This window comes from Bombus bifarius, unplaced genomic scaffold, assembly GCF_011952205.1.
Source record: "Bombus bifarius isolate JDL3187 unplaced genomic scaffold, Bbif_JDL3187 scf7180000008194, whole genome shotgun sequence".
Taxonomy (NCBI): Eukaryota; Metazoa; Arthropoda; class Insecta; order Hymenoptera; family Apidae; genus Bombus; species Bombus bifarius.
Genome location: NW_022884502.1, coordinates 1,738,783 through 1,766,665, shown reverse-complemented (window position 1 = coordinate 1,766,665; position 27,883 = coordinate 1,738,783). Strand labels below are relative to the sequence as shown.

Below are 27,883 nucleotides of genomic sequence, written 5' to 3'. Positions count from 1 at the left end.
TGCTTTAACATCTTCACCGACTCGCTGTATGTTCGTTTCCAGATTTCGATCTCTCCTTCGACCTTTGCCAACTCGGCTCTGTTTCGTCTTATAAGGTCGCGAACCAACTGTAACACGAAACGTAAGTGCTTTGTCTTTCTCTGCTTCGTCTCAACGCGCGAAAAGGTAAATTTATTTCGAAACGCTCACTTACCCTGTGTTCGGTAATCCTTTTCATCCCTCCTGCGAACAGGAGGAGGTTTCCTTATCGTAGTGCTTAGCGTCACGAGCGTTTCCGATCAGCTGTGAATGAACAACAAGCGTCAGATTTTTCGCAATCGAAGTAAGTTTAACGAACTTACGGGCAAACTTTCGTGAACTGTATCGATTGTGACCTGCGATGATTAGAGTTCGGGTATTTATGCACATTTAAGCGAAGCATGACAACCTGGAGAACATAGACTTTAGAAAGAGGAAAGGAGACGTTTATATCGTAAAACCAGCCAACGGACATTTGAATACTGGAAAGTATGCAAAAGAAATTGATAAAACAAGCCTGAGCGTGAAAGGAATGCTAGCTGAGGAGAAAGCAGAAAGAGGGGGAGGGGAGGCAAAGCAAAGGGGGCTACTGTGCAAAGTGTGAAACGAAAACAGTATCCGATGAGACGGCTTTAAGTAATTTTGCGGCACAAAAGTACTTCATAGCAAGTCAAAGGTAGTTTTAGAGTAGGAACAGCGAATGAATCATCAAAGAAATAATTATGCAAGACAGATTCGGCAACAGTGTGTGACAGAGATAATGTACGTACTACGATCTATGTAACCAAGTTCGATTTTTGCGCTAACAAGTTGGAATGAATAAGTTATTGCTACTATTTTATGAAAATTCATCTTCATGAAATTCATGTAACTTAAAAAATGCAAGCTTCCTCGAATACCGATCTATGTAGGAAATTCTTCAGAACATCTGCCGGTAAATGAATCGAAGTTTGGAAACGGGTGAATCCGAAGTACCACCAGACCATTGTTGACCGTTGTTCTGGCGTAGCAACGATCTGACGCAAACTGATTTATCGGCAGAATTTCCAAAGAATTATTATGTCGATATAGATGAATCGTTATTACGTAAGTGGACCAGAATGCGAAGAAAATAAATTCTCACTGTATTTCGGATAAATGCCAATAATAACATTTTCTGTTACTTGAGAGATGCTGTTAAATGTCGCGCAAGAATTTGTCATTCGCAAGGAAGTCGAAAAATGCCCGTTTCTTGACATATCTTTTTTCATAAATGCATAAGCGTCTGCAGTCTATCAGCGATACTTTGAAACCTTCTCGGGCTCTTACCTTTTCTGGTCGCAGGTTTTCTTTGTACTCCTGCAATCCTTGCATCCCGTTCTCGTATTCACAGTGGCACGTTTGACACGAAGTGGTGTCATTACCAATCTACAATTCTTGCAAGGCGAGGAATTTTTCTCTCAATTTCCCGATTTGCGAGCCTCGCTCGCTTCCTCGATGTCAAAACTACGTCCTCCGTATCGCTTTCTGCACTGTCGTTGCAATCAGTACGCATTTGACTCATTTTTGCAGATAAAATGGTCACCTGGTCCTCCGTAAAATCCATTTAGCAGTTTTCTAATTGTTCTATTTTCTGTTTGCACTGATCGACCTTGTCTCGGCTGATGCAACACGCGTTTCGCAGGAATGCCAAGCTCTGTTCCGCTTCCGCCAACCCGATCGCGCAGTTTTTCACCTTCGAACGAGTTATGATTCTTAGTTACACACCACAATAAGTGTTGGAATTCTATTAGAAATCTCGAAATTTCGCTTTAAGCAATTTATTAATAGTTAATTTAAATTTTAGTTTAATTAGTACAATGTATGTTAATGCACATCAGCACGCTGGCACTGTTACTCTAAGATAGATAAGTGACGATTTTAGTTAGGAGAGTGAGGGAATAGGCTTCGTTGTTAAATGGTTAAACGAAGGGTCTTAACCGCCGTCGAGAGAAAGTTGGTAGTAGGAGGTAGGTCCCTTGTCAAGCCGTGGTAGACAATAGTCTTTAGAAATTCTTCGGAAACGGACGTCTGTTTGGTTTGAAGGACCTCTACTAGGAAATCTATGAGATTTATGGAAGGTACTTGAGATTATTGAGGGTACGCAGTGAGTATCCGAAGACATCTGGTTGCCATCTTGCCCGCGGTGTATGGTCTCGGCTAGGTAGAGTGTTACACGACGTAACGGCAAATAATGCTAAATCTTGTAACTATATAGGATTATTGCGGCCCTGAATAAGTACGACCAAGGGATGGATTATGATTTATGGTAGTTGTGGTATGGTTAGTACGTCCCGGGACGTAATAACACAGAACAATTATCTACTGTAGCAGCACGAAGAAATAATATAATATTTGATGGCACCAGGGGTAATCCTTGTAAAACTAGTGCATCATTCAACGCGTTAAATAACTCGAAGAACCTGACATTACCCTACATTCTAATTTCGTATGTTATACTATATTTACTACTATGTAGATGATATCATCTAGCATGATTTTACCTTAATCTCTGCTTCTACCTTAAGTCTCCTAAGACGACAAAGAAGGTGCCAATAATCTGGCTTCAATCGGCTCTGCAGTCCTTCCGGTAATCTGTCTAATTCATCCAAAGCTCGAAGATAGCTTGAACATTCTCGAGGCAAGATGTCAGAGTTTCGCTGTTCTATGACACAAACAGCGAGTTCAGTGAGAAACGCAGCCGACGTACCGCAGGGTCCATGCGCGATTAACAATCTCGGTCTTTTGCGGTATTGTCGGAACAGATGCTCCGGCACCGATGGTTTTAGTTCGGCAAACTCCGATCTAAACTTTCTTTCCAGCCGCTTGTCTCGTTTACGTGCGTTCTCATAGCTGACTCTTAGTTCCGCGACACCTGCCTCGAACAAATCTCGTTCTTCGGCAAGTGTGTCAGCCTCCTTCGTCGCGGGTACAAGTTCCAACTCGATAGTCCGTCGTATCTGCTGTCTTTTCTGAACGATTTTTCGATGCTCTAGGATCGCCTGCATTTTGGTCAATCTCTGTGAGAGCATCGATCCTTCGATTTGTATCTTTTCTTTGGATAGTTCGTTCAGTTCGTCGTCGAAAGACTTTGCGCCGTTCGAGAATTCTCCTGAAACACGGACAATGGGTGATTCGTGTCGATTCACCTTCAGTTTTAAATGAAATACGCAGAACAGTAGGTCTATTTTCAAGCTCAGTTTTCATTGCTTCCAGGTCACCATCGACAATGCAACAGTACCTAGCAGGGACTCGGTCCGATACCTGGGCATGACCCTGGACAGGAGACTAACGTGGAAGAAACACACAACTAAAGGACAAACTAAAAAAACTCTATTGGCTCACGGGCCGACGCTCCAAACTAAACATACAGAATAAAATTACCCTCTACAAGACCGTAATAAAACCTGTCTGAACCTACGGAATCCAACTATGGGGAACAGCAAGTAACTCCAACATCGAAATACTACAACGATTCCAATCGAAAACGCTAAGATCCTTAATAGACGCACCTTGGTATGTTACCAACGAAACCATCCATCGCGACCTCAAGATACCCACAGTCAAAGAGGAAATAGCAAAATACAGCGACAGATATAGCAAAAGAGTCAACAAACACCGAAACCCTCTAATCACTGGACTACTCGACACGACGGACCAGATTCGCAGTCTGAAGAGGCACTATCCGCTAGACCTAAACGCTAGATTCATTTAGTTATCCAAATTAAGCATATGCACTTACTTATAATACCTACAAATTATACCTATCTATAATAAGAATTAACTTATTGTAAATATACAGCCATGTCACTGCGCCACGCCAGAAAAATTACTGAAAATTCTCAACGCGAGAATTGATTGTAATTAAACAAATAAATAAAAAAAAAAAAAGTTTTCATTGCTAGACTGCTGGTATTTACGCATTTATGAAAAGTTTGTAGGCGCAGGAATGCAAAAAATATTCGTCTCTAGTAAGTAATAACACTCTCTAGTCGATAGGAGATGCAGCTGTCTATCTATGTTTTGAGATTATAGGATTATAGGATTATTATGTTTCTATTTGGAGATTATAGGGGGATAGGAGGATGTCCTCGGATTATGACAGAGACAGCGTGTGCTATTTTTGAGAAATTGGAATTTATGACATAGCACATTGTAAAGTCTATTATTCGGACCACCTTGATGACCCTAATATCTTAAGCGCTCGATAGGTCTGCTCAATAATAAAATTTCGAGATGAAAACTTAACGACAGATCATCGAACGATGTCGTTAATTGGACATCAACGAATCCTCGGCCAGGTATGCAAAAGAGGCACCGCCTGGGAGACATTCACGTCAATTCGACAATCACAAAATTGGACAGAGGTTCGTACCTCTGGAAATTTTGACGAAAACCCACTGCCTAGAAATGACACCTGAAATATAAGCATTAGGCTCTTCCAGAAAGGACTTACGCTCAATTTACTTTTAAGACCAATCTTTCTCGTTCAGTGATCAATTGGAAGTAATTATTTATCGAACATCTTGCAACGTAAAATTAGTTGTAAGTAATTAAAAACATACACAAGAAATTTGCACAACTTCGAATGCTCAAGCCACACCGTGAAATCTTTTGTTTTTATTTGGAAGAATTTTACAATCAATTCTCATTGAGAATTATAAGTAAATTATTCTGGCGTGGTACTATATCGTGTATAATAGGTGATTATCGTACGTTTGATTCTAGTTGAATCTAATGTTTAAATTTAGAGGGACACCGTAAAATGGCAAATCGACGTCTGACCGACCCTGCCGTTTGTTACGGCACGTGCTGTTGCAACATAAATCGTAAAAGGCAAGGGGTTAATATCGTTCAAGGTTCGCGACTCCAAGCGAACAGTTGCGATTTAACTGATAGTCACCTAATTGAGAGATAGCAACAATGTTACGTTTCTTTGGTCATACCACTGATCCTTTCGATCTCGGCCTCCAGCATCGACTTGTACCTCTGCCGATCGACTTCTCCAGCGCGAATCTTCTCCTCGTACGACTCGATTGCCCGAATGTCCTCCTCTGTGTAACTAGCTGCATCTTTCCGGGTGAGACAGTCGGGTTTCGGAATGCTTCTCTTTGCATCGTGTTCCAATCTACGGCAGCCGAGGTCGCGTTCAAAACTCAAGACTCGCATCGTCACATCGAGCGCGTAACAAACGAAAACGACAAATTAAGGCTTTGGCGAGAGACGTCTATCGATGCAACCGCGTTTAGTCTTAGTTTTCTTAATATTAGTTACGTTTCAATCGGTGATTACAATCACTCTTAAACGATAATTCCTTTTATATTTACAAAATAAGCGGACGCTCCAGAGTAATTCTATTGTTATTTGACTAGAATTTACTGTATACAGATCCTTTCTTAAAAAATTCCTCAATTTTATATTTCGACTGTAGTAGTATAAATTTTTTCCCGATTACTTACAATTTATTAATAACGAATTGAATATACAGGTATTAATTGGACGGAAAACGATGTTTGTTTAACTGAAACTAAATGCGATACTCGTATCTATCTCAAATAACTTTACAGTTATTTGGCAACTCTCGTCACAACGAATCTAACACACACACACACTCTCTCTCTCTCTCTCTTTCTCTCATTAGCAACTCTAACAACTCTACAACACTGCCAAATCGATCAACTCTAACGACTCTACTCTTAGACGACTCGATTAGCTCTCTCACCTCTACTCTTCGATGTCTCGATCAACTCTGACTCTCGCAACGCACTCACCTTTCGACTCGCATACTCTGACCTCTCGGTCACCCTCCTTGAAACCCGAAATCGTCCTTCTGCTCTAACGTTGTTTATTGTTTTTCTCATATCTCTGCAAAGAACTAGGTGACTTTAGTCACATAGGCGCTCTTAAATGTAAACAAACCACAGAAGGACGACGTACGCGGTTTTTCTATTTTCAATCGATCTCTAATCAAACTCTTTTACCATCATTACACGACTGTATTATCGTGTATCATCTATAGTATGATAAAATGCGATTACCTATCTTCCAGTACACCGTCCATCATCCTGTCGAGCATCTGTTCACGAAAATCATGCACTTTCGTTTCGATCTCTACTTCGTCTTCGACTAAGTTCTTCTCATTGTCGTTGTTTCTTTCGGGTCCATTTAATCGTGCATCGTCGATCGTTCTCGCGTCTCGTTCGAATTCGTCCTCGATTATTTCCTTTGGATGCCACTGTGGAGGCTCGATGAGTTTCGCACTCGCGTCCACGTGAAACACACGCTTCAGCTCGAGAACGAGCCGACGCATTTCCTCGCAGCGTTCGTTCGCCGCTCGCATCTCTCTTTGCTTCGTTGATCGTGTCTTTTCAAACAGTTCGTTGAACTTTACTTTTAACTCGCGCTCTTGGTGATCCGCGATAATGCACGTCTCAAGCGCGTCTACAAAACCGTGGCAACGAGACCGTGGGTTCTCGACGTTGGTCGTTTGTGAATTTTCTTCGCCCTCCAATCTGCATACGATACGTAAACGTTGAAATGAATCGGGCAAACGATCTCCTCTCGTTGAGATAATTATGGACGAGAAAAAACACAATTTGAAAAATTAATACCGTGTCTAAAGACACGAATACAAGACTATCTCTTTCTGCCTTTCATACCGAGTTTTACAATTACACGAAGTTGAAGCAAAGTATCATTTAAGCTAAACAGTTTCAGATACGAATACCTTCATAATTTTGTACGGAGAACGAAGTATCTCGTCGATTAGTGTATCAAAAATATATATACATCCTCGTTTAAGAATCTTACGGTGATCGTTGTATTTCCCGCAACACTGAACAAATTATGGTCGTGTCATGCCATAATAATCCGCTTATCTTGATGTATATCATACGATAAGAAAACATGCGTTGGTAATATCGAGAATTTTAATAAAAGTGCCTGCGATTTAGGCTTCGCGTCAAATGTCACATTTTTATCAAAGTTAAGAAATATCCTAAGATCTCCGATTTCGAATACTTTCACGAGCCACTGTACGTATATACATATATAAATCTTCGAGTCAATTAACGAGAAAATTATCCTGCATAAGACTAATAGATCTGTCGTCTTCCTGTTGGTTTTTAAATAACATCTCTGTCAATGCGATATCTTATCAATAATTATCCCAGTTACAAAACAATTCTTTCAACAGTGGAAAACAATAATAATTACCTAGACACAAGTTCTCTCATCCTTCTCGAAAATTGACACCAAGGCGGAATATACGTCTGTTCCCGAGGTACGAATTTATCGAGAGGATAATTGGTGACCTTCGATTCACCGAACAAGGAAAAGATGCTCCTCGGTCGGACGATCAAGGGATCTAAAAATCGTTCGCGCAAGTAGAGTATCGATTGATCCAGGCGCGAGATTTCTTCCTCGGCGTTCTTCGTCAATTCGATTTCCGTTGACCTGGCCGCTGCCAACGCGAGCTCTCTACCACGTTGATCGAGATCGAACGCAGAAATCGGCAGTCGAGCGTTTGGTGGTGCTGCCTCGTTCGAGTCGAGCAATGTCTTTACCTGTCGTCAGGAAAACGGCGTTCTCTCAAAATTATCGTTGTTAGATTGCTCTTTGTTGGCATCGTTAATTACCACTTTGCGATTTTTTGCGACACAGGAAGACATACAAGCTCTAAGTGCCTTCGGATAATACGAGTTAATGCTGACCTTGTATCGTTCGAACTAGGAAGGGGGATTGTTGATTGCCCCTTCCCCGATCCGCTGGCAGGAAAAAGATCTACGAGGAAAGAAAGAAACTCGCGCTTGTCGCACAGATTTTTGATAGCTCGTGCGAGTTAGGAGCTGCGAAAACTTGCAAGAGGCTAAATAAAATAAAATGACATTAACGCTCCGTCTGTAACCCTATTTTTACCGATGTCGTCTACATACTGGATCGCCTTGGATTGCCTTGTTTCCTGCGCTGTTCGTCAAAACGAGGTTCTACCGTATTACACTTCCGTAATTACAGCCCGATCGCATAAAATGCATCAGTTAGAAACGGGATACGTAATAAATAATTATTTACTCGGCGTTTCAGCTTGTTCCAATCATCGAGAAGAGAGAGGCGAGTCGCTAGAGCTTGTTTCTCCTCGGCCATCGACCGCCGGCGAATCACCATATCCATCCACGTCTCCGTTTCTTCGATCTCCTCGTTCTCTGTCGCATCCACCCGTTTGCTTTCTCTCGTTTTCAAGCGGTCGTCGAGTGTAATCCAACAGTAGGATTCGGTTGACCTCGAACCTCGACTATCCTCCTGTTCGACCTTCCTGATCGTGGCAAAACAACTTGATTAGTCGAAGCAGCAAACAAAAAGGAAAGGGCAAACAGAAAGAAAAAGAAGCAACCGGTTCGGTAATCTATTAGCGACCAGATCTCCGTTTCTACCCAAAGAAACGACCACGTTGTTGAAGAGGACTGTGCGTCGACCACCAGCTTCTGAACGATGGTGCGCGGCGAACAGAGCGAATACTCGTCGAAGCTCGGTGCAGTCTCTCCACACGATTAGTCCATCGAATCCGCAGGTGAACAGGCTTGAGGATACGCCAGATTTCGTGTAATGAATGGCGATGCTGATGCTTCTGGTTTGGTGCAGCGATGGTAGAGCTTCCGAGAGTAAGGCGTTTTGGAAATCTTCCTGCGGATCGATTCAACGATTCATATATTCTCCATGTTAGCTGTAGATTCGGTTTTTTAGCTTACGTACATTTTTCAAATTTCCTATTATATATGTACAGTTAGATTCATACGAACGCGTTAATGATATCTTTAGGAAGATTGATTTATTTGTTAAAACATTTTCCTTTGTCTTCTACTGTATGTATTCTGCGTGGCATGGTCAGATATCGCGATTTTATTTTATTTACATACGTTCTCGAAATTTTCACTTCTCTCTTTTTACCTTTAACTCTAGCCGATGCAACTGTTTCGTGAGATACGGGACACCAATTATTTCGTAGCTCGATTCTTTTCCGTAGTGCAGGTGCTCGAAGGACGACAAAAGTTTTATCGAGCAATCCGCGTTTTCGACGTAGACATCTCGATCGAAGAGTCGACACGAGTACACGATGATCTCGTCTCCAGCTCGAGAGTCGCTCGATTCCATGTTTGCAACTAGAAGTAGCGCTTTCGCGCGATCTTGGTCCATTTCGTAGATCAAAAAATCGATCACCTAGCACGGAATTAATGTGATCCGACGATCAAATGGGTTCGAGCTTTATACGACGTTTTACGTTACCTTTCGGCCAAGATTCAACCAGGCCGCGACTTTGCTGGCTGACATCCTATAATCACGTTCTTCAAGTTCGACGACGTTCATCGATAAGAGGAACAGCCGGCCGATCTGAGACGAGGCAACGCCCAGCAAATGACCTCTGTTAGAAAATTTGACGCGATCCAAAGCTTCTCGTTGAAGATGAACGCAATGCTTTCGGACAGGTATCGTAGGATACGATTCGATGAAAAGGCAGTTTCCCGTGACGCTGCAGCTTACCAGAATCGGTAAGACGGGATGCGAGGCGAAATCAGCAACTGTGATTAGCACAGATTATTATTTGTTTCTTTCTAATTATTTTAGTCAGATTGAAAAGAACCCGGAAAAAACAAGCGTTAAAATCCGCGATATTTCCGTTTCAACTGCGCAGTAGCATCGACCAGCTGTTGTTTAAGCGGATCTGGTTTCTTTCAGATCACGTAAGCATATGAGAAAAAAAAGGAAACGTGATAGCATTGTTAAAAATATAATATAACATGGTGTAATAAATGTAATATTTAATATCGTAGAATAATAAACGACCACCTTGCATGGGGTACGAACTACAGTGCAGGTAGAAAGTGAAAGTGCTAACTTTCAGAAAAGTGGGTGCCTGATTATATTTGTGACTGTGAAATACAGGATTACGAAAGATGGGAAACAATGGGAGTACGATAACTGTTATAAACGGATGCTTTGATGGAGAAAGAGGTTGTTGTTTGTTGATTGCTGTCGTTGGGTGACGTGAGTTGCGCTTAGGAGTTGATTAGTTGTGTCGATTTAGTTGCTTTAGTTTTAATAAATATATTAACGCTTAGCCAACAGCACACGCCACAGCGAGCTATACGTTTCCACCACGCTCGGGAAAACCCACCTATAAGCTGCTGTCCACCGCGCATTTTTCCAAGTACAGAGGACTAATATTCGCTACTTAAAAAACGAAGAAGTGTAAAAATTATTTATGTGGTTAATTATATTTTGCCGTAATGATCGTATTTAACGATTTCACACATTGTTTATACAAAACATCAAACTAAAAGTATAAAAAATATAGGTAAAATTAAAAACATTAGAGATGACTAAAGATAATCTTAATATTTTTTTACAGTGTGGTATCGTTCGAGTATAACTTTATTTAGTCATAACTAATAGTGTAACTTTTTAATTAATTTTAACACCACCAAATTCATCTATTTTATTATATACTGTACTTTATGAAAACAGAGAAAGACGCACAATTAATTGGGATCAATTCCAGGTAAACAATAACTGATAATAACAACAACAACAAAGAAAAAAATAAAACGCGTTGCTAAAGTCAAAGAGGGAGATCTCCCCGTTCGGTTGGCTAAGTGTTAAGAAATAGTATTAGTTAAATAATCACAGTTCCCTGTTCTATCGTTCTAAATAAATATACACAAAACACAAATCACTATGTATAGTAACTACGAATCTTTGTACACGTTTGTAGGGTGAGCGATCTGAATGATAAGGTACGAATGATACGTTATCGAGGATCTAGGGAATATTTGCGATATGTAGAGCGTGCAGGGAGTGAAGAACGATTCAGAGAACGCACGTGGCTACGCGACGACTAATTCAGCTTGAGATATCATCGTTTATGAAACCGAGTTACTTTGCTCTCAAACGCGAATTCTACAAAAATAGAGAGTACGGTGTGCTTCGCTTAACTAAAATTTTCGAAGAGGGCAAATAATTCTCTACCAAGATTCTACTTTCTTAAGTGTATTCCAAAAAATGCGAATTTGCATAAAAAAAACATCCGCAGTCTGATAAATTATTTTCGATTCCAGTTTTGAACCGACCTTTGCCGTGATGTGTTAACTGTATAGTTGGTGAGGCAAGTTCACCAGTTGCAACGTCAATGATCGCCAGACGACCAGTTTGGTCTAAAGCTCCTAAATATGGGCCATGTAACGCAGCTATATTTGCATAACCCGTGTCATCTCGTAGTAGAAACTCGAGGCGAGGGGGACAACGATGCTGCAGACCGATTATCTCAAAGAGATCGCCGTCCTCCCCAAGTATTAAGATTCTATCTTGACTTGGATCGCTTTCTGCGTGTCTCGGGTACGACGGTAGCGAAATCGTCCAAGCCGGCCGCCATTCTTCGTTTCGATCTTTCCAAGATTTTCTGTAAAACTGGCAATGGTTCGTCAGATAGATCGACCGCGAATGACTCGTGAACACCACAAATGCATAATCCAGACCAAGATACAGCCAGATCGTAAATTTTTAGTGGATCGTTTACCACCATCAACTCTAGCGTTCAATTATCGCGTGGAAAACATTAAAATTGTCATCGTGCGTCGTTATGCAAAGAAATAAATATTCAGGATACTTCAACCGAGCCAAGAAATAGGGGGAATACTAATAAAACCTCGATACACAGACTTTTAACCAGTTTGGATCGCCCGATTTCAAGTTTCAGCTACTCTGCACGGTATATATGCATTTTTTGATCTTTGTCCCGCGTCCTCATTCAAATGCCGCACTATGCAACGTGTAAACGTGACCCTCGAACGTGATCTGGAAACGTGTGAACGTGACCCGTGAACGTGGTCCACGAATTTTTATTTTTGTCCCGATTCCCCGTTCATACGCCGAGCTGTGCCATGCGATCCTGAAATGATTGGAACGATGGACAAACATCATTGAGTAAAGCGGTACTTTCCAAATTACGGTGTTACGAACACCATCTCAACATTTTTTTTTTTTATTTTTAATTTATGCTTTACAATTTGTCCGGCTGGACATTTGATAAATTTGTCTAACTTTACTATTAAATAACGCGTGGATGGCTACCCCCAGCGGGATACCATCTTCTCAAAATCGACACGACTTATCTACAACTTATCGACTGACCCAATACTTTTTTATTTTTTATACGTAATTCTCGCCGAGGTTTCGGCTCGTCAAGTTCCCTGTATTTTTATCAACCTGACTTATTTCTGACATCCGACTTCTTTTACGATCTCGATGTACGTATCTTGGCCCAAGTTACACGCGTCCTACCGTTGCCCGAACCTCGCGACCGTGCGTCGCGCCATCGACGACCAACGTGCCATCGCCGTGACCCACCAACGTAGGGTTTCTTTGCGATGAAATCGTTCTGTCATCTTCGTCAAGAGGTCGGACGATTGTTCGAACGCCAGGGTCCACTTGCTGCTCGAAATCGACGGACCAAACGGTGCCGCTTTCGTCACAACAGAGCAAAGTTCCGTCCGTGGACCAGGAACAGGAAACTGCAGTGCGCTCCGAGTGGACTTCCATCGGAAAGAGTCGAACGGTATTCGAACAACTCAACACGCGGTACACCGAAAGCGTGCCGGTGGATGGCATAAATCGTGCTACCAGGTGGGCCGAATCGGTCGAGCATCTACCGAAAATCGATAAATAGTTTCATTCCGATATATTGTATTATTGCACTTGATCACATACATAGGTGAACCACACGAAACGTTACAATTTGTTTTCTCCGAAACTATTGCAGATATCGATTCGAAATTTGAACGCGTTAAATGGTTCGCAGGTGCTACAACACTTTGGAATATAAAGAATTGTGAGCGTGAATTTCCTAGAGACGGTGGGGAGGGTGTGCAAAAGTTTTTAAACGAAAATTCTGCTCGCATTATTAGTAGAATCTGTGAAAAAGTCTTGTACTGTGCGAAACGAGTCGATGAAATTGCACAGGCGATTAACAGAATCCGAGAGAGGATATTTTGAATTTATAGCCATGTAGGAGTAAAGATCGTAGGGGCATAAAATTTAATCAATTGTAGGAGTTGCGAACGACAAACAGTACTATTAACCAGCTCGAACGGGACCAGAGTAGTTTGCAGCAATTCTCCGATAGCTAAGAGACCTCACGCTAGGTTCGTTCATGATTGGACTATAATACCATCAACAGTATTTTCCTGTTCCAACTAGCAAGCAGCAGATCTGAGAAATCTATGCTGTAGTCGTCGAATTGACAGACACATATTTCGATATATCGATTTACAAATGCCAGAATTTTCATTATTCTACGTAATGCTTAAATGTATAGATGCATACGTGTGAACGAATACTCGAAGTATAAACGAAAATACCAGGCTAAATAGACACGATCATAGCGTCAGTATCGATGAATTTAACAAACTTGTTACAGAACGTTGCTTTTAATTCGTTCTCCTTTCACTTGCGCCGTAGGAAACAATCATAAATAATACTATACCTTTGAAAGATATTACTAATTCTACTCACACGAGTCTCGTGCGATCGATGTCAAACATCGTCATATCCGTTCCGTTGATTTTTGTCAGTCGTTCACCGGTTTTCCATTGCCAAACTGTCAGGCAAAAGTCTGGGAAAGTTGCTTGACCGAGCAGGTATTCGGTGCCAGCGAACACGCAACACAAGTAGCCATTCGCTTCTTGACTTCCGGCGCACTGACCGATTCTTCGCATCGTAGGATAAGCGAATATCGAGATCCTTGGGTTGGCTTTCCTTTCAATCACGGAGAAAATTGGCGCGACCTTGCATAAGCGCTCGATAAAATTAATAAAGATCCAAAAGGATAAATGGCATAAAATAAGATATGATACTGTGATTGTACGATGTACGGACATGTCGGTATATTCTTTCCACGTCCTTTGTTGGTTCTCTAACTCACGATGCTCAGGTGCTTATTTCACGTGTATACACCTACTTCCATTACTACTACTATTTCATTTATCAGGATACACATATTAGGACAATGGCATAAATCATAGTAACTTGATCCAAACCTAAAGAGGACGCGAACTCACCGAAAGTCCGGCGAGACAGCACGCGCCGTCTCCTCTCTCGCCACCATCGAATCGTTCTACTCGTGCCTTTTTACTCGCAGGGTCGTGGAAACGGACATAAATGCCAGAAGCCATCGCGATCGTGTCCTTTCCGATCAGCGCAAAATCGCGACAGTTTCCAAACTTTGCCCACCTACAAAGAAATGGAAAGTAGCTAGCGATCGAATGGTTGAGACTGTAAGCGAAGATCGAGGTAAGGCCAGTACCGACCACTCGTTTAGCGTAGCAAGGGAAAAAAGCTAGCTTTGGTAGGTACCGGCCGATTTTCCTTTAACGAAAACAGAACAGACACGTCCAGTAATCTCGACGAGCGACGAATAGCCATTTATTACTTAGTGCGTACAAAGCGTCCGGAGTTAGTACAATTGAGTTACGAATCTCCTTGGTTAGTAGCGAGTGGAGGGGCAACCCTAGTGGACTAGAAAAAAAATTTAACGAAACAGATCTACTCGACTAAATCGTTCTACTAAACTACTCAACTAAATTCTCGCATCTACACACAGCGGGCTACTAAATTACTAAATTACCAGGCACACGACTTTCTTACTCGCCACTCGACTAAACGACTGCACACGTTCTACTAAAACTACTCGACTAAAGACTCTCGGTATTTACACGCGTCGAGTTACTAAATTATTCGCCACTCGATTAAAATACCGAGGGCCGTGTCTGTGCGAATTTCAAATTGTTACATTTCTTGCCACTCGACCAATGTTTTTGCTTACTTACGATGATCGAACTTTTACAAGCGACATGACTTTGCCAATGACAAATTGGAGAAGCCGGAGGACCCTCGGGTCGAGGCGTTTATTCTGGTTGCCTAGGGACGCTCGAAGCACATCGATCGATCAGCGAATTTCCCTTTCCGCGAGTGAACGCATTGGAACGTGACCGATTTCCGTACGACGTGTGGCAACAAGTGTGCCAGTGGATCGTAGGAGGTTCGATGAATCGCAACACCGTTATGAAAACGTCACCAAATGCATAACAATTGATGAACGCCTTATCCTATTCTCTCTTTCGCTCCCTTCGATTCGTCGTTTCGGGGCGAAGCACGAAAAGGCGACACCGTAACGCGGCGCAGGTGACGATTCAAATTCGAGCGTTCGAGGCGAAAACGAACCACGAATACAGAACTTGAACACCGTTACGCGCTTAATATGCAACGACGGTGTTATCGTTCGAGGGGAGAAGATGGAACCGTGTGTACGTTTCCTCGGTCGTTGGTTTATCGTCATTCGAAAACTTCGAGTCCCCAGGATCGTTCCATCGAGAGTTCCGACTCTATTGTAAACGTACGCGCGCGCGCGCGAGTTCTGTTTCTCCGCTTACTCTGCCAGAGCGAGCGATGATCGAGAAGTACGGGAAAAGTTTGCGGATCTTTCGCGTCTTTGGACTGTTATTTTCATTAACGATCGTAGTCGCGAACGCTCGCGAAATCTCGAAAAACGCGACTACGATCACCAACGATGACGATGCAGCCGTCCCAACGTCTATCAGCCGCGAGGACAAAATGGAAGCGAGATCCGAAGGAGAGACTCTGCTGGGAATAGAACCATCGACGAGAAGCGTTGAATGGAAAAATAGCGGTCCATTTACTCGTGGCAAGGACAGCTATTTGGACGCATTAAGACATTCTCGAACTAGCACGGATCCTCGCGAAGGAATAGTTGCAGTAGATGCGACGACAAGTAGCTCTATTCAACGAAGAAAGGAACAATCGGTGGGACCAGTCTATGCAGGGAAAAGGTCCGAGATATCCTTCCAAACCAGCTCGGACAGAGATTCCTTCTCCATGGTACCAAGCGATTCGTATTCCTTGCCGACGCGATCGTCCAGTGACTTCTCGGGCCTCAAAAGTTCTTACGGACCTCCTCGATCGCAACCACCGCGCGAAACATACGGGCCACCGCGCGAAACATACGGGCCACCGCGCGAAACATACGGACCACCGCGCGAAACATACGGACCACCTTATCACGATCAATCTTCCTATGGGGGAGAGTACACGTCCATTGGTGTATATCCGGCTCAGCCACAGCAAGGTGAGACTCGAGGTATTGTATTATTTTCGCGTACGTTCTACTTTCAGAGGATTGCGCACGATCAATATCATTGAAAAAAGAATCGATAAGGATCGAGACGGGCGGTAATTTCAATATTTTTTGCTGCGGAAGCTAGTATTGAAACAGTTTATACGCATATTGTATGCGTGTGTGTGTGTTATATCGAACGTTCAGAAACTGTATTAACATTATGATACGATCAACGATGGAAGTTACAGTATACGGCATGAATGCCATATCAAGCATGTAAGTTTTAAAGATAGCTCCACTGAATATAGATATCGAACGATATCGCGGCTATTTGCATGCTTGCATGTCTAAATACTTTTCCGATGTACGCAGTCATGCTAGTTCAGTTTCGTTGCGGCGGTAACGAACGTGCATTCTTAGTGCACCACATTCTATATTTACTGCCACATTGCCTTGTTTACTCGTTACTACGTATCTCTGTTTTGTCGATTAAATGTATCCTTGTACTTTTCATTTCCAGTGGTTTTCCACTATTTTTCTCAATCTATATGCTAGGTAAGATAGTGTACGGACGTTATTTTTCATATGATTGATCGTTTGCAGCTCCCATTAAGTTTGTCACGTTTCCTTCCTCTATGATTTAAGATAGTAATACGCGATGCATATTGCAGCGTACGGAGTTCCACATGGAATGACCGAGTCGGTGCATCTTGGTTTTCCATCTATCGACTTCTCTTGGCCCTTTGCCCTCAAGCTCAACGCCTTCACCCTGGCCAAGATACTCTTGAAATTGGTTATTTTCAAAATGATAGTTAAGTTTATCGCTGTTATCTGTCTGCTGCTTTTCATCCCCAAACTGGAGATTAAAAAGACGATCAAGAAGGTGAACATGCAGAGTAACAACGATAACGACGACGATGAAGACGAAGGCCGAAGTTTGCGAAACGGTAATGTTCCTTCTTCAGATTTACATTTAGAACGTAATTATAACGGGAAATTCTTGACTGTCTGATTGGTTTCGAGTTACTTCAAATTAATTGTGCATGCACAATATTAATGAAGCGACTGTGTGAAACGACTTACAAAAAGTTGCTTATTCGTATACGTCCGGCGCAATAGCATTTTTTAAATCCTTTTCAACGTTTTTGCGAAGCGTGCTTATGCTTTTGATAAATATCTTGGCAATTTGCAATTTATATATACGTTTGTACACTCGCTTCCGACCTTATCTATATGGTTATGCGATATAAGTGATCTCTCGTTACCAATGGTAACAAAATTTCAAAATTACCTTAATTAATTTTGTACAATATATCTATACAATTGTACGATATAGATACTTAATCATAAAAATTCTTCCAAAAACATTCGTGAGCTACACAAATAGATCGCTATTATCGTTATTATTATTCACGGGTATATAATCCTTTAGCATACAATTGCAAGTTGTTCGAGGATGGCAATGTCCTGTTAATATTATAGCCAAAGGAGGATTGCGAAAAGATTCGAAAATTTCTGTCGAATCATAAAATTTATCAGCTACTCTTATACGCTTAACGCATTGGCTAAAGGACGTACGGTGAGTTTCCTAATATAGTACACCACGACTTTTTCTGAACGACGCTGACGTATTTCACTGCGAAACATACGGTACGCCAAGGCACATGACAGTGTCATTTAGTATTTTATGTACTATCGCGAGGTTGAATATGTACAAACTGCCTGCAATCAAGGAGTAAATTTAATAAATTTTGCATATTCGACGAATCACGATCGTACATCGTCAGTAGCAAATCCATTCGATGGATGGCCGATCGGAAAAACTGATGCTGCGTACTTTCAAGCACGTTGCAAAGATAACGCTGATAGGAATATCCGATAGCCGACAAATTCTCGATACGTTCATATTCTTCGCACTAATCGCATTGTGAATGATAGAATATCGGTAAAAAAAAAAAAAGAGTGAAACTTTGTTGTAAAGTTCTAAGCCGAACGATTTAAAATTAATCGACTTGGTCTGTTGACCATAGGTTACCTTACGTAACGTGGCTTTACCAAACGCGTTAAAATCGATTTCAATGCTAACGACGTTTTATTCTTTCAGCTAACTGGAAAGTATGGGACAGACTAAACCTCTTGACCTTGGTGGTAGACGAGGCATGGAAACAACACGAGATCGCGAACGAATCTGGCTCCAGTGAATGCTCCACGCTCGAGTGCCAAGTTCGTAGAGCCTTCGAAAACGACCAATCGTGGCCCGATTATGAGCAATTATTGCAGAATTATATTATGGAGGAAACGCGGCGCCTTCAAACCAAGTCTTAGCCTATTAGCTGTTCGTTGATTCGTCCTTACTTATGGAAATCTTTCGATTCGACCGCATTCAGTGATTCATCCATGATCACATTGCTCATGTCGCGTATTTATGCGTTACCTAGCTATTAGTACAGTCGAGGATAAAAATAAGTGGATAGGTATCGATCAAGTTTCGTTAAATACGGCTTGTTGCCGCACAAACGTGTAAATATTAATTTCTATTATTTATTAAACGCATGTATGTACTATAAGGATATATAACAAGTAGACCGCGGATTTTCGCGTATTCGTAGAAAATTTTCAGATTCGAAGATACACGTTCGAAGAATGTATGCAAAAATATATATAGATATTTAAATTATAGTAGCCTTTGTCATATTTAACTAGTCAACTGTTCTTGACGAATATACTCGTCGCGAAGAAATGATAATAATATCGACGAGCTCAGTCAGCAATAAAATTAAAGAATAAAACAGTCGTTTCATTGTAATTTAATTCTATATTATAACAGTCGCGCATACTCTTTGCTTGACGAGTATACTCGTCACCGCTTACTTTTTGCCACACATTTTAGGTACACACTTTTCAAAGAGGTGGAAACAGCTAACTGGTCGATAGACGAGGCAATTTTATATCCACGTTTTTTAATTATTATATTCGTAAAAATATGAATTCGCTCGAATATCCGCGGTCTATCAACGAATAAAGCTTAAGCATAACACTAATATAGTATGTAGTTGGATTAAACTTCGTTCGTATGTACCTGCTTCCTCTACCTATCCACTCTTATTTGTCTCTGCGACTGTACACGCATGTACCTATATGATGTGTATTACGAGATGTACGTGACTCGCTCGTTGTCTTCTCGTTGAATAAATATACGTATATCGTCGACATTGGACACGCATCGCAGATATACTTTCGTTTCTTTCCACTCGTTTTGTTCCATTTCCAGCGAAATCGCGACACTTAGCAATTTCGTTGGTAAAGAGCGGAGGCGCGAGTAATTTTGAAGATTGCCGTTACGTGATCCTCTCGGTCTTCTCGAGTTTTCCGGAGCGGAGAGCACGGTGGGGGTGTGTCCGTTTATAAACGCGACCGCTACAGGCGACAACGTTTCAGTCGTTTGGTCTTGACAGATGAGTATAGTATCGCCTGTCGTTCAAGTCGAAGAAGATTAATCATACCGAATTTCACACAGCCATTACGAAGTCATGAAGTCCATCGTTTTATTAGGTGAGTAACAGACCGAGAAAAATAGTCCGAGAAGTAAGACGATATGTCGATCAGACACGTGACTTTGATAATGTGCGAAGGAGGAAAAGGACGTCGATTATTTAATACGTTCACTGCGTACCACGCGAATCACAGCCAAAACATCTTTTTAGAAATTGCTGATCGATCTTGGAAGAAAATTATACGTTTATTTTTATCGTTATCGTATTTCGCATTAACGGAAAAGCTTATAAAATCGACAAAGGTTTCTTAATTCGATAGATTTTAAGTAAAATGTCAGTAATTGTTTGGGTTAATAAGATCGACAATTAAGGTAGTAAAGGAAACGAACAATTTTGTCTTGCTATCGTTGAAATGTCACGCACTGCGCGTCGAAGCAAACCGATCGCGAACGTTCTTTCGTTTTTCTTCGTTGTTCACAATTCGATAATCGTATGTTGGTATATAATTTCGCGACTTAGCATTGGTTGTCGTGTGCGCCCTCGCTTTTATCGAGGAGACGAGCGCCTTGCCCACGGATACGACTACCGTGTCGACGAAACGAGTCAAAGAGCCTAAGGAGATCAAGGAGACCGCGACCGCATCCAAGGACGTAAAGGCAGCTAAAGAGGCGGCCAAAGAGGCGAAAAGGAATAAGAAAGATTGCGCGAAAGAATGTGGAGCTGCGTACGATCCGATTTGCGTCCATGATCCGACCGACGCTAACTTTAAGCCGAGGACGTTCGGTACCCAATGTGCTCTGGACGTTCACAACTGCGAAATGGGAACAAGTGAGTGTGTCTCTTTGTCCGAGTCGGTGATTCGCGCGCGCATGTCCTTCCGAATATACCTATATTCTGAAATCGGTGACAGATCGAGATGAAATTTGGTCGATATATATGTAACGAGGAACGATGAATCTAAAGTATAACCAGTCAAACCAACACCGATATCGTTCTATTAAAGGAGTTGGTGTTCTTTTCGGTCATTGAGCGTTTTCAGACTTTTTGAGCTGAATACGATATATACACGTATCCCCCAATTATATACCTGACTTGTATCTGCGGCAATTTTCGAGCGCAGCATCTAATAGCAATCAAGATTAATAGTTCCGTTAAAAAAATTATTGCGGTTCTTTAAAAAAAGATAGCGATAACTTTAAAGTCTTTAGAACACTTTCGCTTTACATTGCACATGCATTTGGAGCTATTTACGATAATTTTGGCTAACGATATTTTTTTCGATCTTCTACTGTTTTAGGCCTGTAGCTTGATAATTCAGTTACATAGAATACTCTGTATTCTAAGTTGTCAAGTCTTTTCGTATCTTAGGTTCATCGTTCTTTCCGAGATACTCGCCAAGTTTCATTTCGATCGAGTACCGGTGTTTTCAACCGGTTCAACGCGCCAATTTACGTTTCCTTTCGACTTGTTCTTACAGAGCTGGTAATGAAGAATAAGGGCGAGTGTGCCGGAGCTGGCGGCGTGAGGCTCTCTTAAACAACGGACGGATCTTTCGTTGCACCAACCGTCTGTTTCGTCCACGTTAATGGGAAAACACCTGCAACGCTTATGCTTATGTGACGTCGTGCTTGGGCTTTAGCTCTAGCTTTAGCTTCGGCGAGAATAAAGAAACTCGAATGAAAATGAAACCGAAGATGAAAATAAAAGAGTTCGTAAAAAGAGAAACCGCAAGTTTTGCAATTACGCCCGGTGAGCGATTTTTTCTCAAAAAGGGCGCACGCAACAGTCGTCGTTAAAAGGAGTACACGTAGCAACAATGTAACACACTCATCGTCCTTATATCACAAATCAAATATTAGTGTCAATAAATTTTGTCACATTATAGCAACAAATTTATTAATAAAACAATTGTGATTCTGCAAAGAAAATTTCACGAATTTGATTGTTCCGTTTAATATAAACTTGCGAGGGGCTCATAATGAAAACGATCCTTATCAAATTACATTCGCTAATACTTGGTAAACTATCGTACAGAAAAGAACCCAGAGGGTGAAACTTGTGTATGTACGCATAAATATACACATAACACGTATAAATATATTTTTTCGCTTAATGTATGTACTTAATCGCATCGGTTTTTACCCACAGCGAATACACTCGTGCGTACTTCGTTATTGTTACCATGAAATCCGCTAACTGGTAAAACGCGTGAAACTCTCCCGTGACGAAAATCGCTGGTCCTCGTTTGTACGTTTCTTTCCTTTCGAAGAATGATACACGCACGGCAGCAGGTTTAGATTCGTAATGGAAGCGAAGGCAAGTGGCCATTAGCAGGAGGTCGGGGTGCCGGGGTACCAGCGATTACGATAAGTGGTAGATAGGCGATCGTGAGGTCGCGTCAGCTTACTTAGAAGCTCCACCATTGTTTGTCAATCTCGAGCGTTACGCGAAAATCTGCAACTATTAACGGGAACACAAACCGGAAGCCCTTACGAGAATGACGGAGGGAAGCAAGAGGAGATCGAATAGTGGAACGAACGTGCGAGGAGAGTTGGCGCGACGAGTCGAACGAACCGGGTGCCTCGAGAAACAAGAAGCTTTTGCTCCCTACGAGGATGATTCCAGTCGTTCGATTGTTGCTCGTGCTCTCGGCAACTGTTTCTCGGGCAAATTGTAAGCCGCGACCAGACACTTCTCGCGATTGCGCGCATTCAGAGACCACTCTCGAACGATCCGCAACTACGGGAATGGAGTCGGAAATGGTAACGGGAACGATTTCGGCGGATGGTAACGTCGCGATCACGATTCTCGAGGAGCTCGAGAATCGTTTATCTCGTCTGGAAAGAAGACTCAGGGCGGTTGAGCAACCCGGTAAGCGTAGCTTTTTATCTCGTCCGAGCTTTCTTCTTTTTCCTCTGTTCTTTTGTTTTTTTTCCTGTTTCTTTTTTATCAATCGTATCGTCCACGTAATCGTTTCGAAACACGTCGAAAATACGAATGGTTCGCAGTTTGGCAGATGAGCTCCGGCGAGGAAGATTGGGAGATTTGCGCGGAAGGGCCGTGTAGGTGTCAGCCGGAAACTAAATCGGTGTCTTGTTGGAGGCAGAATCTGTTGGATCTTCCCGCGGCGCAACTAGTTCCTCGGGATGTATTGAAATTGTAAGCCTTCTCTCTCTTCCTCTCGCTTCTCCTCCCTCGTCGTGTATCTTTGTCAAAGAACGAACAGAGAGGCAATGGAATCCGATCGAGAAAATCGTTGGAAAAACGGTGCTTTCAGGGACCTGGCTGGCAATCGACTGACGGCGCTTCACAGGGATACCTTCTTGGACATGACGCGGTTGAATCATCTGTAAGTATAGAAAGGGTTGAAGCCGTTCTCGCCGTTTCGAAATATCGTAAAAGTCGTCTGGAAAGTTACATTTAGCGATTTAGAATTATTTCCGGTTATGAATAATCGTAATTGTAACTGTATGATTTATAATTTCTGGTGGATCTTGTAAAATCCAATTTTTCAACTTTAACTCACGAATGACGAAGGCTGGCTCGATTCTTACTCCGACTCGTGCACATATTTTACGATTATTACTTTTCATGTTACACTTACGCAGTCGTCTGGAAAATTACATCATTATTCTATCAAGACTATTGTATATTAACGATTTTATTGCTTTACTGCATTTTCAGTCGACTCTTCGTTTTATTGCCATAAAGTAGAATATGCTTGCGACGAAGATGACACAGCGTCTGCAACGGTTAATGTTAAAAGACACTTCTTTCTTCTATAAACTGATACAACTCTTCAAAATTTATTTGAGAAATTTATTGAGAATTCTCTGACGTTGCTCGAAGAACACCGCTTGCCAGATTACTGTGCGCCGTGTTCGAAACTCGATGATCGTCGTTTTCTTTTTCTTTTCAGAGATATCAGCGACAACTCGATCGAGCATCTTCCTCTAAACTTGTTCTTCTCGCTGCACGCTGTCACGCGCATCAGGCTGAGCAAAAATTTGCTCGGCGAGTTGCACCGATCTCAGTTTCTGAGCACGCGAAATCTCCGTATTCTGTGAGTGATCCTCGAACCGACTGACCTTTTCCTTTGAGACAGCGAACCAAGTGGATAAAATCGAAGCTCGAGTTTGCTCGATCGTATCGATAATTTCTTTTTCTATCTCACCTTTTTATTTCTCCATCTTTTCTTACAGCTAGACTCGATGCAGACGAGCGATTGATTGTTCGCGCGTTATCGTAATCCACACGCAGTGTCATTGAAGAAGGTGCATTCATAGCCGCGGAGTAACGCTCGTTGTAGACGAGTTGATAAAAATGAATATTACGATAAATCCATAAAGTATAGTATTCTAAAATATTGGTAACCGATTAAAATATATTTGCGAAATATTCAAGACATCGGCAAGAATATTTTTCGTTCATACCTAAATAGGGAGAATAATGTAGGATTGGTTGTATGGAATTTTAAAATTGCTCTCCTGCAAGAAATTAAAATACGCAAATTTTTACGCAGATTCGTACTTGTATGAAATGGGATCTAAATAGAGATTCGTCTTACTTTGGTTATTTTGTACGTTTCTATGCCTTGAAATTTTCCATAAATGCATAAAAATCGACAGTCGTGCTGTTATTCCCCTGTGGTCTTCGTACGATCCAACAGACTGCTCAAACACGAGTGAAATTCTCATCTGTGATAAAATTCGCTCGTCTGCATTGCATCTTACTTCTGAAATAAGATACAAATATATACAGACAGCATCTCATATTTGTCACGACGCAGGGACGCGTCGTCCAACAGGCTGCAAACTCTACCGGAAAGTCTCTTCCTAAGTACCACGTCGCTGGTACTGCTCGATCTGTCCTGCAATCAACTATCGAGCTTCGCGTCAGAAACGTTTCGCGGCTTATCGACGCTGGAGGAGCTCTTATTAGGAAAAAATCGTCTGTCAACCCTTCCCGTAGACCTGTTCAAGGATCTGACGAATCTGAAGTACCTCGGTTTGGAAGAGAACCGGCTAAAACAATTACCCGACGAGTTGTTTCGAGCGCAAGCGTCGCTTCAGGAATTGAACGTAAGGGGCAATCAACTGACAGAGATATCCGCGAGTTTGTTGGCTCCGCTCGAACGTCTGCGCTCCCTCGAGATGTCTAACAACAAGATAGCCAGAGTAAATATCGGATGTAACTAGCGAATATCGTTCATTCATCTCACTCTTCGTTTCGTTCTTTCCGTTGGTTCACACGAATCCCGTTTGCTCGCCATAGATCGATTCGTTGGCCTTTCATGGCTTGGTAGCGTTGAAAGAACTTCAACTGGGACACAACCGTATACGAAACTTAACACCGGGACTATTCTCAAATTCTACTGGTTTGGAGAGACTGGTGTTGTATGCAAATGGTATAGAAAGCCTGTCACGTGGCGCGTTTCACGGCTTGTCAAACTTGACTTCTCTGTTTCTGCACTCGAACCACCTGAGCAATCTGCATCCCGATTTGTTCGAGGATACGCCGAGTCTGCGCAAACTGTGAGTAACATCCTCATTGAAGCAATACGAGGAACTCTTTTTGTTGACCGTTGTTGCATCATCTTTTAAACGCTATTTAGCAAATATCAACTTGGAGAACGATGTTGCCCCGAGCCTGAAGCAACGCGATCAGAGAAACGTTTGGCTGTTGCTTCTGTTACACAGCGAGTCTGTTTGTTTTTAATAACGAGTTGTTCAGGCGCAAATACATTATGAAATTATTGGTAAATTGTACGCACCGAAGAAACGTGTTTTTCTATCGCGACGTGTTATCAGGTGTTTTCTGCTTTTCTTCGATAAACAATTTTTATGCGATCGAGATAGCGAGGTATTGAGATTAGATTTTCAACTTTTCTTCAGCCGTTCATGAAGGAAAAAAAATTGTTTGCTGCTCCGAGCAGCAGACTTTTGTTATTATTAGACTAATAATAGAAACGCGAATAAATACGGGGAAACATGGAACACAAACAAAATATTTCTCGTCGTTGCTTCAGTGATAGCCTAGTTTAACACTTTGATTGCCACGTTGGTCATATACGACCAGCCACGATTTCTCCTGTGACGCCACGGTGGTTATCGGTGACCGGCGCGCTTCAACTTCTTACAATTGTAAAAACTCTATGAAAATTGCGAGTTAGGACATTTTGAATATAACCGATAAATAGAAGATACTTTGAAACAAAAAGTGCCCTATTGAACGATTAAATATTTTTATTAGAACATCGATAAAAAAAAACGAGAACGAATCTTGCATCTAACGGTGTACTGTGTTTGCATCCATATGTTTGAGGGCTAATCTACGAATATTATAAACACAGCGTAGAAGATAATCGTGAAATGCTGCTTCATAATCGTATAATCGAAGTTAGAAGTGTGCACATACCTTGCTATTATATACAGAATGAGCAAATACCGTCTACTAATATCTTCTACACGTTTCAACGATATATTCTGCACGTTTTGCTAACGACGAAACAACGAATGCGAATGGTTTGTTGAAACGAACGAAGCCTCGTTACGATATGTCGCTATCAATTGTTACCAAGATGCCACGGTAGTCACCCGTGACCACCAATAAGATAAACGGTGCATCGGGGAAGAACGTTGTCTTACATCGTCGATTTATTATTATTTTGCCATTATATCCTTCGAACAATGAAAATACTCCCATGGCGTGCTCAGCGAAACATGTGATTTCCGCGTGGCAGTCAAAGTGTTAACGTCAACCTGCCACTAAGGAAGATACGGTATTATCTACAAGAGCGGTCCCGAATGCCTAGGCAGCTGGAGTCAAATTATCTATCTTCTTTGCCACCTCGGATCTTCGACACGGTGCAGTTCATCGAGCAGCTTCGCCTTGCTAGAAACCCATGGCACTGTGACTGCGCGGTTTCCTATTTGGCCATGTGGTTGCAAAGAATGTACCTAGCGCGAGTAAATGAGACAAAACCAGGCGAAGATTTGGGCGTTTGGGAATTTGGCGCTGGAGCGGTTTGCAGAGGTCCTGGCACACTCGGTGGCAAATTATTGCTACATCTGACGTTTCACGAGCTGTGCGAGGGTCAATGGGCCTCGATGAGGGGCTTGGTTCCTCGACTTCCAGTCGATCGCACCGGTAGTGGTGGCGGTCGAGTCGTAGCTTCCACGGACGATCCGTTCTCGCGAAACGAACCTATTTCCGTGTTTAATCTGTCTCGTTCTCTCTCTATGGAACGATAACAGCCTTTTTTTTTTTTTTTAAAGAGGAAACAGCTCGCCTCGCGTTACATGTATATATTCGCTGTTATCGAAGAACTCTCGAACGAAGTTTCTCTCTATTTTTATTTTTTTTTTTTTTACATATCTCGTCATTTTCTCTCCTATGTACAATATATGTATTTTATCGTACGATTTTATCGACCGTATAAAATGGCTCATAGAAGCACGGAAAAAAGCAGCGATTAAAGCACTTGTCAAGTGTAGGCATAGGTAGGTAGTAAGGATAGAATGAACATGATCGCAGACGAATTGTACGTTTCTCTGACATAGCGTTATATGAGCATAGATTAAACGCATACAAGACAGACCTGACATGAAAAAGATCCGAGTACGTATCTGTTACGCCCTCTGCGATTTACTACAGCAAACTTAGGAATTTCATTCAACTGAATTGCCGAAAGTGATAAAATCAAAGTAGCTATACAAACATATTCATCTGTCGGTCTCCAAAAAAGAAAGAAGCTTTTTCGCTGTGGTTTAAACGTATACGTGCACTGTTATTGTTTTATGCATTATTTTCTTCCCTAACTATCAAGAATAAAAAAAGCTTGAAAGCTCGTTTTAGAGGAAGATTTTAAAATTGTACGGGGCAATAATTCAAACCAGATATACACATAGTGGCTGACGAAACTATTCGAACATTTATTATAGAAAATTTATATGAATGTACTATGTGTGTTGCACAAAACATTACGAAATTTCATTAAATTTCCATCTAACTTACGCTAACGGTCGCTAAATATTGTTTAAGAGTTTACTGATGTAATAGCGATAACAGTGCTAATGAAATTTCGAAATGTTTTACATAATACGCACAATAATAAATGTTTTCTATGATAAGTGCTCAAACACTTTCGCGAGCCACCGTATCTCTTTGACCG

At 41.8% G+C, this 27,883-nt stretch overlaps 4 protein-coding genes across 5 annotated transcripts; 3 read left to right on the top strand and 1 right to left on the bottom strand.

Annotated features, from left to right (window-relative positions):
• Positions 1-1,459: 1,459 nt before the first annotated feature.
• On the bottom strand, positions 1,460-14,935 carry LOC117209769. The gene is made up of 14 exons (XM_033452125.1): positions 14,910-14,935; positions 14,142-14,448; positions 13,597-13,868; positions 12,367-12,730; positions 11,157-11,493; positions 9,316-9,608; positions 8,980-9,249; positions 8,426-8,715; positions 8,107-8,326; positions 7,252-7,601; positions 6,075-6,548; positions 4,983-5,164; positions 2,541-3,148; positions 1,460-1,732 (listed from the first exon to the last, which is right to left on the bottom strand). The coding sequence occupies exons 1-14, from the start codon at positions 14,933-14,935 to the stop codon at positions 1,604-1,606; spliced, it is 4,122 nt and encodes a 1,373-aa protein (XP_033308016.1). The 3' UTR covers positions 1,460-1,603.
• Positions 14,936-14,952: 17 nt separating this feature from the next.
• Positions 14,953-19,426, top strand: LOC117209930. Of its 2 annotated transcripts, none has more exons than XM_033452397.1 (3): positions 14,953-16,237; positions 16,888-17,163; positions 18,321-19,426. In XM_033452397.1, the coding sequence occupies exons 1-3, from the start codon at positions 15,529-15,531 to the stop codon at positions 18,539-18,541; spliced, it is 1,206 nt and encodes a 401-aa protein (XP_033308288.1). In that variant the 5' UTR covers positions 14,953-15,528; the 3' UTR covers positions 18,542-19,426. The 2 variants fall into 2 exon arrangements, with proteins under 2 accessions (XP_033308288.1, XP_033308289.1); XM_033452398.1 differs by having other exon boundaries at positions 15,637-16,225.
• Positions 19,372-21,435, top strand: LOC117209931. The gene is made up of 3 exons (XM_033452400.1): positions 19,372-19,768; positions 20,230-20,538; positions 21,188-21,435. The coding sequence occupies exons 1-3, from the start codon at positions 19,747-19,749 to the stop codon at positions 21,244-21,246; spliced, it is 390 nt and encodes a 129-aa protein (XP_033308291.1). The 5' UTR covers positions 19,372-19,746; the 3' UTR covers positions 21,247-21,435.
• Positions 21,436-21,974: 539 nt separating this feature from the next.
• Positions 21,975-26,979, top strand: LOC117209928 (leucine-rich repeat-containing protein 15-like). Its single transcript, XM_033452395.1, has 7 exons — positions 21,975-22,581; positions 22,719-22,869; positions 22,988-23,059; positions 23,630-23,773; positions 24,500-24,887; positions 24,985-25,244; positions 26,525-26,979. The coding sequence occupies exons 1-7, from the start codon at positions 22,326-22,328 to the stop codon at positions 26,961-26,963; spliced, it is 1,710 nt and encodes a 569-aa protein (XP_033308286.1). The 5' UTR covers positions 21,975-22,325; the 3' UTR covers positions 26,964-26,979.
• The last annotated feature ends 904 nt before the right edge of the window (positions 26,980-27,883 follow it).